Source organism: Sapajus apella, unplaced genomic scaffold (genome assembly GCF_009761245.1).
Source record: "Sapajus apella isolate SASKATOON/1434 unplaced genomic scaffold, GSC_monkey_1.0 scaffold9, whole genome shotgun sequence".
Taxonomy (NCBI): Eukaryota; Metazoa; Chordata; class Mammalia; order Primates; family Cebidae; genus Sapajus; species Sapajus apella.
Window position 1 is genome coordinate 25,886,812 of NW_022436949.1, and position 11,403 is coordinate 25,898,214.

Here is an 11,403-nt window from a genome sequence, read left to right on the forward strand (position 1 = left end):
CATTTAATTAAACATGTGAAAACTACAATCATAAAAGTGAATTAAAACCTAAATAAGTCGCTATTTCAGTTTGATAAAACTGAGGATAAAACTCCGATACCTCACTGTGATAAAAATGAGGATAAATTACATATCTATGAATTTTTTTTACAAGTAAAGCGGTAAAACCACTATGTAGCATACACACTATGGCAAGAGTGTAGGAAAAAGGCACTCTCATGTATCTTTGGATAAGTATAACCTGTATGGCGGGCAATTTTCATTAAAAATTTAACTGTACAGATCCTTTGACCCAGCATGCTGGTATCAATGAGAAAGGTGGAAAAAAGCATGAGACTAAGTAAAAAACATATCGTCTAGAACAAGTATCAGAATGAATTCTGAATTTATCTTTACCTATCTACCTATATGGGTGTATAAATGTGTATGTATTAAAAACTTTATAGCCCCAAATTAAAAGCAAAGTATCAGTATGAGCTCTAAATTCATTTTACCTTTATATATGTGTATATAATTTTTAACCCCCAGCTCTGACGACTGAAAAGGGTTAGTGACAGTAACATACTTAACGGTAATGTGTACCTCTAGTTCCCAGATTGTAGTGTCTAAATACCTCTGCGTAGTAAATAAACCAGAGTTCCTTAGAGAAATGGTTAATTCCAGGTCTAGAAGAGACAGTGTTTAAGATTAACCTAGAACACCTTCTCATACCAGAAGCAACAAAACTATCACAAACCACTAGGGTCCTGTCAAAAGCACTCAGGAGCCAACCTGTAGTCTCCTGGCCAAAGATGGAACAACTTCAACATTAAAAACTGAGAAGAATGGATTTGTACCCACAGAATATTTATATATGAGTTTTATGACTGCATAACAGCAATCAAGCCATATCAAAATATGAACCTTATCTGGATCCTTATTTTTAAAAGGTAAATTTACAAGAAATTAGACAAATATCAACCCTAACTGGATATTTGTTATTTAGGAATATAATTTTTAGGTGTGATAATAGCACTGTATTTTTTTAAGGCTCTATCATTGAGTAACACATACTAAAATGTTTACAGATGAGATGATACAACGACTATGAACAGCTTCAAAATAAGGAGTGGGGGAGTTGTAGTGAGTGAAATATAGACAAAATAAGATTGGCCCTAAGTGGATAATTGCTGAAGCTCAATGATGTGCATATGGGAATACATTTTACAATTCTAATTTCTGTACTATAAAATGTACATAAAAATTGAGTTTTAAAGCTGAAATATTTTATTCAGAGGCTTGCCTCTAGTCCTTTTGACTATCTATTCTTACACACATTCATTCAAAGCTTACAGTAAATTAAGAAAAACAGGCATATATACAACAGAAAGCAAAAAGGCTAAAGATCTAACAAAGGAGGAAAACACTATGAAAAGTGTGAATTCCACATCTTACATGGAAAATGTTCTGATGTTCTGGAAACATTTAATTTTGGAAAGATGTTGGGTGAAACAAAATTAAGCTGGTATGTTTACCTCCGGACTTAGTCCATTTACACTATAATTCTAAATGGAATACACAAATGCAGTCTTTCACAAACTTATCTGACAAGAGAATCCTTTGTTAGGAGATCTCTTGCAGAAAGAGTGTTCTGCAAACACTATGGAGAAAACTGACTTGAGATATGGATAATTACCAAAGAGTTTAAGCTGCAATCCTATGGTTCCTTACATTTTTAGTAGCAATAATAAAACTAATATATAAAAGGCTAAAAAAGCAAGTTTATTAATATTTGTAATGTTACAGAATGTTTAGGCAGGAGTTATGAACACAAATATATATAATTATATATAACCACAAATTTTAAAAAACATGCAAAATCTAATTTTTAGAAGTTACAAAGGAAGATTTCCAGTTCTATAACTCTTGAGTTCAATGTACACGGCCACTTTCCCACAACCTTCAGACCTCAAGCTACTAATTCTGGTAGCACAGTGTCCACTACATAGCAATACTTAATAACTATTAAGTATCAGTAAAAACACACACAAAATCTATGCTATGCACATAATTTGACTTCATTTGATTGAATCCATTTAGTAAAGCATGATTCTCTTTCCCCCTATTTCTTTGCTCTCTAAGACACACAGTAACATGATCTCAGCTCACTGCATCCTTTGCCTCCTGGGCTCAGGTGATCCTCCCATCTCAGCCTCTCGAATAGCTGGGACTACATGTGCTCATCAACACATCTGGCTAATTTTTTGGTAGAGAGGGGGTTTCTCCATGTTGCCCAGGCTGGTCTAGAACTCCCACCTGCCTTGGTCTTCCAAAGGGGTGGGATTACAGGCATGAGCCACTGTGCCTGGTCCCTCTTACCTTTTGATATAAAAAATTGTACCTGAGTTTGGGACTATAGGTTTCATTTTCTGGTCTGATTGTTCAAACAGCAACTTAATTATTCCTATTCTGAACAGGATCTTGGACTCCTCCAAAGGTACAATAACAGTTCAGTGTAGAAAAGATAATATTCTAATCAGTCATGGGAAGAGACTACTTCTTTACTCCTGTCTGAGTACTTACCCAACTTTAGACTTTAACATGATGACAGACGGGGAAAAAAAAAAAAAAAAAGAAATAAAGTAACAGGAACCATCTTATAACAAGACAAGTCAAACCATAAACCATCTTAACCTAAAGATAAGTGTTCTGCTTATATTTCCATTCTTTAAAATGCTTTAGTATTTTTCCTGAGGAAAACTTCTTTTCACTTATATATGAATGTCTCAATTACCTCATTTATTCCTATACTTTCACCTTGAAATACTATGCATTTATTGATTATAGAAAATAAATTCATTCACTCATCTAGGACAATGGTTCAGAGAATAAGAACAATGTAGTATTTGAAAATAAACATTGGCAAAGGCTGACAATTTTCTTTTCTTGGGAAGGCCTATTCTTTATTGTGAGTGTATGTTCTCCTACATTTTCAGTGTTAAAATTTCCTTTATTTTATGTAACAATGGTTGACAGTATATGACAATCTTTTTGTATTTTTAAAGTATTCTTTCCTGGCAAAATAAAAAAATTGACAGCTCTATGACAAACACACAAATTTTTAAATTCCTAAACATTACTATTCCCTGAAATTCAAAAGTTTGAAGACCACTAATTGTCTTGTTCTTTTTAACTTTACAAAATTTTAAGAAACTTTCTGCCTTAAGGACACGTTTATGGTTTAACAACTTTTATAACTAAAAATCCAAACACTTATCATAGCAGTGGTAGTTACTCTTTCTAGCCTATTAAGTAAATCCAACTAAAGGTATTTACCCTAAATAGGTAACTCTCATTAGACCTAGCTTGACCTAATTCTGTCACTTATTCAACCTTCACGTAATTCAGTGTTAAAGTCTTTCTTACATATTAATGCCTGGTATTTCTAATTGCTATTCATTCCAAAAAATGCATCATCTAAGGTACAAAAAGCAAGATGCAAGACAGAAGGTTATGTGTCAACAGGTCTTTCCATATGCAAAATTTCCAAAGATTTAAAAAGCAAGAGGTTTTAATTTTTTCTCAGCCATATAAGCAAGCAAGGGAAGTAGTACATATTTAAAGTTCTTACTAAATCCATAAATTTGGTAATATTTTAACCATTTGTATAGTAAGAACTACCATTGTTTTATAATACCGCTATTCCCTAGAAAATAAATAGAACATAAAACTACCTATCTAGCAATAGACTAAAAACTGTCAACTGAAGCCACCACTGAAAGGAAGCTTATTCTAAACTTCCACTTAAAAATACCCTGGAAAGAACATTTAATCAAAGATCTACTCTTTTCAATATAACATATGAACATACAAGTTTATAAGAAAGTTTTAAAATCTCATAAATTTTAAATTACTTTTTACTTTCACAAAAGATTGTTAAAGAAACGATTATTCAAAACCAGCTTTAAAAAGAAAATATCCCATATCAAGAATTCCTATTTTATAAAATAATGTGCTACTTCCTACCTCCAACCCCCAAACTAGATTATTTCAAGGGTCCAGTTGAATAACTTATCGGACCCACAGTCTTATACTGGTTACAATGCCCCAAGGGCGACTTCTACCAGGTAAGCAATAATGTATCACTGTCCTGGCTGAGAATATTCACTACAAAGGGGAAAAATAAATTTAGAGGTTTTTTTTCAAAATTTAAGTTGCAATCACTGAAAAGCATCTCACTCTTTTGTTGCTTTCATTTGGAAAACTATTTCATCCTCAGAACAATGGCAAGGACAAAACAGTTACATTGTCTTCTCTGTAATTCCTAAGGAGAGAACACACAGGGCAAAAAACGCTCCTGGCCAGGCGTGGTGGCCGATGCCTGTAATCCTGGCACTTTGGCAGGCTAAGGCAGGTGGATAGTGAGGATAAGAGATGGAGACCATCCTGGCCAACATGGTGAAACCCCATCTTTACAAAAATTAGCCGGGTGTGATGGCACACACCTGCAGTCCCAGCTACTTGGGAGGCTGAGGCAGGAGAATTGCTTGAACCTGGGAGGCAGGGGCTTACATGAGCCAAGAGAGCATCACTGCACTCCTGCCTGGGTGACAAGGCGAGACTCCATCTCAAAAAAACAAACAAAAAAAGAGGCTCCGATCTCCTATGAATCCCCCATACCTCACTCCCATTTTCCTTTTTTTAATCTTTGAAACCCAAATGAAAGACACGGTTCATATATTCCAGTCAATCCTTAGAAAGACAATTCAAGATTGATGGGTCAAGATAACTTTACTAAGAGTACCCTCAAAGCTAGAGGTATATATATGTCTTGGGCAAAAAGTCAGAGAAGTCTAGATGGGGATATGCTGAACTTAGGGACACTTTTTTTAGAGTTCAACCTGATGAGACCAAGAAGCAGTAGATGAGGAATTATTAAGATGGCAGACATCAGAACTGCTTGTACCTTATCCCTCACCACTCATTCTGACAAAGCAGATCCTGTTCTGGGTCAGTGGAAAAAAAAAAAAAAAAAAAAAGAATAATGGGTAGTGGGGTGGCCCTATCTACTACCTAAAAGAAAGAAAAAGAGAATCACTGATATCTCACGACAACACAATTTGACATTCCACTTGGTGACTATGCATTTTAATTATATTACGTTATACACAGGATTGCCTAATGGCATTAGGACGTTCTTTGAGGGCATGAATTCCACTTCAGGTGTTCTACCTATTGTCAAAGTATATTATTAAGTTAAAAAATTTGTATTAAAACTTAAAAGTAATACTTATAAATCATTTAAATCTCAATTCATAAATTATTTTTAAAACTTACTGCTTCAGCTTCTGCTCTTGTCTTGAATGTAATTACTGCATGAAGTGAAGAATCATCAATCTGACAATCTTCAATTTCACCATATTGCTTTAAATTAAAAAAAAAGTATTTCCTCCAAATAAATATTTTGAAATATCCAAAAATCCTAATGGTATTAAAAAACATTAAAATACTAATAAATATAACCCAGAATACATAACAATTCATAATGGTTAACAGAAAAGTATGGTGAGTAATTTATTTTAGTACTTGATATTGTAAGATAGAAGGTGGCCCTATCTTCCAACCTTATTTACAATTCACACTTCAAAGAATTAGAAAAACTTATACTCAACTGAACCATTTTTGCTTTAAATGAAGGAAATAATGGTCAAAGCCTGAGCTTCCTTGCCAACTAACCTTCCTCTTATACTTATTAAACCAATCCCAAGATAAACTCTTTCTTAAGCAACATATTGAATCCTCAAAATTTTGGTATCATTCCCAATAAATGGGGAAAGAAAGAAATAGAAAATTTAAGTAACTTCCCCAAAGTAATTGTTAATTACTGGGATGAGATTCTAGGCCTGTTGATTCAAAAGTTTAACATTCTAACTGACCATGCTTTTGCTTACTACATAACTCCACTATACTTTATACTTGTTTAGAACAGTTAAAAGCTAAACATATTATATTATTCCTGTTTTTGGTCTGTTGAATTTTTTCCCTCATGTGTGGAAGGATTTTTCTACAAACAGCAACCTTTATCATACAAAATTCTAGTCCTTTATATATTACCAATACCTTCCCTTTTATACCCACCAAAAAATGTAACTGTAATTTCATTAGATTCACACATACCACAGAAATGTTCTGAAGAGCACAGTAAAGAGAATGTCCTAGAGCCACCAAGATTCTAGCTTTACAAGTTATTAGCTGTGTAAAAAAGTTACTTAACCTCATCATGCATCATTTTCTTCATCTGTAAAATGTGCATAATAAAGGTACCTACCTCACAGGGTTATCCAAATAACTCATAATGAATTATTATAAGGCACTCAGAAGGCATACCTGCCACAAAATAAGTGCTCTATAGGTTTTTGGCTATAATTTTTATTACTGTTACTACTGGTACTGAAGATACAGACAGCATTTTGTTAATCACCATTTGTTATAGTTAATGGTCCCTCAATATTATAGACATTAAATAATATAAATATTTTCTTTTGACATCCATCATGTGTTCAAATTATAGGTTGAGAGAGAGAAGCTAAACTTCAATTAAACCTGCGCTCTTACTTAAGACTAGTAATTTAAATGTGAATAACCACTGTTAACTTTGGAGTGAAATTTGAATGTCCAAATGCATGTTAGAATTTTCATTTAGAGGCTCTGAATATTTATCAAGCCAAAAGCACCTTAGTCTCACCAAAACATAATCACAGCAAACTCACCTTGCCTGTTTGGATTATTTTAGCACATTCATTGTTAATTTCTTGATTAGCTATAAAACTATACACAACATACAAGTTATCTGGATCTCCTTTCTCTTGTGAAAGGTGTGGAAGTAGGGTACACAGCAGGGAAGAGTTGGGCAAGATTATCTCCAAGCTCCTTTCTAGTTCTCTAATTCCTTTCTTTATCCCTTTAAATCATCAAGAACAGGACTTTAGACTCCTCATTTTTAAATACTAACCATTTTAGTTATTTCTTAAGCATAAATCACTTCTGTCAATATCTCCATATGTCCTGACAAAATATCCATAACTGCTACAAGCCTACAATATGATTTTTAAACACCTAAGTCTGAATTTTCAAAAGGTTAAATCATTTATGTACCTACCTACTAGTTTACCTATTCTTTTAGATCTAAACTAGTTTACTGTTTCATGAAACTTTCCTCTATTTTTTTTTACATCATATGCCCACGATACTTCTCTAACTTATTAAAGTATTTATAGTGCTTAATAAATTGTAATTTGATTATAAATAATGTCTGTACTTTACTTTGTGTTAAACTGATACATGTTAAAAGCCTTGAGGATAAACAACTGATTATTTCCTTCATATCTCCAGAGCAACCACTATTACATATAATGCTGAGGGTAAAACTGATGCTTAGTAACCAACCTTTGTGATACCACTAAGAATCACAGCATTTAAGACGAAAGGGCCATTCAGCAGGTACAATCTCCATTTTGAACATGAGCCTAATAAATCCCAGGCAGTCCATGTTAAATAATGGATTAACAGAGACTACAATCCTATTGTCCCTTCTAGTAGGCCAATCTACTACCATTAGGTAAGCTCTTTTTTATTATACCCTGACAATGACTGAGGCAACTTTAAGATCACAGGTCAAAATTTTATGTTGTTTCAATACTGGGTCAGCTAGATCAAGAATACATTTTTAACAAACACAAACCCTAATATTTAAAAATCTGCATGGCCCATGTAGTATGTTAACTTTTTCTTTAAATGTAAATATCAAATCAAACTAAACCACAAGACTTTCCTCTCTGAAACAATAAAGTTTATACTGTTCATCTCATAATGTTTCATGGCCTACTAGGTATAAGAAAAGTAATGCCTCTTCTAAATAATTACACAAATCCTACAGTTTCTGTTTTCAAATTAACAAAAAATTAAAGATTAGTCAAACCCTTTGTTCAGACTAACAGGTTGAAATTACTCATATTCTTTTCATAATTTCCTCTTTAATTATGTCTACTATCCCCAATGATTATCAGTATTTGTTTTGTTGAGCAGTAAGAAAGTACCGCAAAATGAGGAAGAAGATCTTCTCTATCACTCTCTGTAAATGCAGAAATCTCCAATGCCCTGGGACGGTGATCCACCACAGCATGACCAGGTACACCTCGCCCTCGCCCTCGCCCCCTGCCTCGGCCATGAACTGCACCTCGACCTCTTGAATGAATTCCTCTGCCCCGACCAGATGAAAGAATCCCTCGTTTGGCAGCCTAGAAGAGATCAGACACCCAGGTTAAACAGTGCTGCAATTACTAACACAAGCCAAGCACTACACTCTGGCAGATGAATAAATGCAATTTGACTTTAATGCAATTTGACAATATATTCAAATGCCCTATAAAAGGATCACATAATTTAAATTGGGATTTTAGTTTGGTGAAAGCAAATTTAGGTGGCTAGTAAATTGAAACAAAAATATAACACTGAGGTTCTGGAATTACCAAATGTGCCTTTTTCTAAGTTCTTGCTCTCTAAGATATCAGGATATATCACAAAAAGATCAGCAACTCCTGATTTCCAAGTATATTTCCAACTCCTGATATTCCAGTGTTAAATGTTACTTCAGAAGTCAGGCTAATAAACAGATAAATAATATCTACATTCACAATAAATAATTTTTCCAGTTATGGTTTTCAAATATAATGTTTCTATTTGTTTGCCAGTTGACTTAACAGGTAGTTAAATCATTTTAATTACTTATTACGAACATCATTATAGAACCAACGGATACTCTACCACATTATTCTGCATGATGATAGCACACCATTCCTTCATTCCACAAATACTTAATGGGCATGTTTCGTGTGCAAGTCTTTACCCTCATGAAACGTAAATCCTAAGAGTAAAGAGGCATCAAACAACTAAGTTATGGCTGTGCGCGATGGCTCATGCCTGCAAGCCCAACACTTCAGGAGGCTGAGGTGGGCAGATCACCTGAAGCCAGGAGTTCAAGACCAGCCTGACCAACATGGCAAAACCCCATCACTACTAAAAACACAAAAAATTATCTGGGCATGGTGGCGTATGTCTGTAGTCCCAGCTACTTGGGAGGCTGAGACAGGAGAATCACTTGAACCTGAGAGGCGGGGGTTGCAGTGAGCCAAGATCATGCCACTGTACTCCAGGATGGGTGGCAGAGCAAGACTCCATCTCAGAAAACACAATTAACAATAACAACAGCAACAACGATGACAAAGTTATTTAATTATATTAATGAGAAGTGACTCAAAATGTGAATAAATGGTTTTAAGATTTGAAAAGAACTTTAAAGATTTGCAGTGAATAACCCACTAGAATAAATGTTCCTTGAAGGTATTTTTTGTTTCCATTTTATTCTCTGTTTTATCCCCAGCAGAAGCTGGTGGATTGTATTTAATATTTATTCAATGAATCAAAGAAGGAACAAAGAAAAACGCAAGAATCAGGTAGAGGTTACTGCATGAAAAAAGGCACCACGGCTGAAAGGAATGTAATTTCCTAAAGAATGAATACAATCCAGCCTAGCTGGATGGAGCGATAAACCTGGAAAGGCATAACTTTAAGGATCATGTTAAGGATTTTGAGTTTTATCCCAAGAGCCATGAAAACCAATGAAAAGATTTTAAGCATTAAAAGAGTGATATAACCAAATTAGTGTTGAAAAGGATATTCTGGCTAGAGTTTTAAGAACAGAGTAGAAGAAAGAAAAGAAGCTGGGAAACCATTCAGTATGCCACTACAGAAGACCTGAAGAAGGAAGTCCGGACTACAGTGGTGGCAATGGAGATAGAAGTAAACGCATTTAAGATACATTTAGGAGTAACATATGTAAAATTTGGTAATTAATTAGATATAGATGCTAAAGGAAAGGGAGGAATCAATTAAGACTGCCAAATTTCTGGTTTGGGTAACTGTATAGATGTGGTATAGAAGCAAGATAAGCAAAATTTTGAAGATGTTAAGTCTCAGATGTGAGATATCCAAATGGAAGTGTCAAGCAGACACAACTGCCAAATCTCTCCTAGTGTAGGTATTTCAATTTCTTCATCTCAAGACAGTTAATCTTAACATTAGCTAAAATAATCATCTAATATCCAAATAATAATGCTAAGTGAAATAAGCCAGACAAAGAAAGACAAATACTGTATGATCACACTTACTACATGGAATCTAAAAGGATCAAATTTATATAAGCAGAGAGCAGAATAGTGGTTACCAGGGGCTGTGGAGGCATAAAGAATGGAAAGATGTTGGTCAAAATGTACAACGTTTCAGTCAGATAAAAAGAGTAAGTTCTAGAGATCTACTGAACAGCACTGGTTGGTGAATACAACTAATAATAATTATTGTATACCTGAAAACTGCCAAGAGAGATTTTAAATTTTCAATTTTAAAAAAAAAAAAAAAAAAAAAAAAAAAAAAATCACAAGTATGTGGGGTGATGGATATGTTAGCTTGATGTAATTACTTCTCAACATAAACATATCATAACATTTTGTATTATTATATATAATTTTCCATTTGTCAATATAACAATACATAATAAATTTTAAAGGCCAAGGGTTAATATTAGTAATAGAACATTATATACAAAAGTATGTTCTGAGGCATATTAATGCCTCAAAAATGCTCCTTGAAAAGGGGGGTCCATGGACAAATAAGTTTGAGTAACATTGAAAACTTAATATCTATTTTTAAAGATTAAAAAATTAAAAGCCTCTAAGAAACCCCATGGTAAAAACGCATGTCCAATACAACCTGTTCAAAGGTTGTATTATTTAGCTTAAGAACGTTTTTTCACCAGTTTTCTATTAACACCTAATGATTTACTGTAGCGAATAAACACACTCTGGGAAGTACTACACTACTCCATAAAACTAATATTCACTGAAAACTAAACATAAGTTGTGATAAAGGAAAAACAGAAATTGCCATTCAGTGTTTAGCTATGTTATAATAAAAAAGCAAAACACAGAATAAAAACGAATTTTGGTAATGCTATTATTTATTTAAGTCATGTGTCAGAACTTTTTAAATGATATTTTGTTTTGAAGATTCCACCAACACTGGCATGAAATCACTACAATGGGAAAAACACAATTTATTAACATAAAAGATATCTTTTTCAAACTGTTTTTCCCCCCAAAAAAATACTGGGCAGGGCACACATGCAACCATATCAAGTTTCTAGAGAATGCAAAAGTATTCACGTTTAGGATAACATCCTATGGCTTCTTATGACTTTCAGAGAAGACAGAGCTTTAAGGGAAGTCTGGTAGCTACTAAATATTAAGTCTTTAATACCTGGATGACAGTATTTAAAATAGATTTCCATCATGTCAAAAAAAAATGATCAGC

General features: G+C 33.8%; 1 protein-coding gene across 19 annotated transcripts in view; it reads right to left on the reverse strand.

Annotated features, from left to right (window-relative positions):
- RBM26 (RNA binding motif protein 26) overlaps positions 1-11,403 on the reverse strand; it is a 95,742-nt gene that overhangs the window by 18,320 nt on the left and 66,019 nt on the right. For 18 of the 19 annotated variants that reach the window (XR_004268849.1, XR_004268848.1, XR_004268846.1 and 15 more), the window contains 2 exons: positions 8,076-8,276; positions 5,317-5,403 (listed from right to left, as the gene is read on the reverse strand). Coding sequence is in view for 14 of the 19 variants with exons in the window: in XM_032277449.1 (XP_032133340.1) it covers positions 5,317-5,403; positions 8,076-8,276 (288 nt within the window). In the remaining 5 variants the exon portion in view is untranslated. The remainder of the gene's footprint in view (positions 1-5,316; positions 5,404-8,075; positions 8,277-11,403) is intronic. The other variant, XM_032277453.1, reaches the window with a different exon arrangement.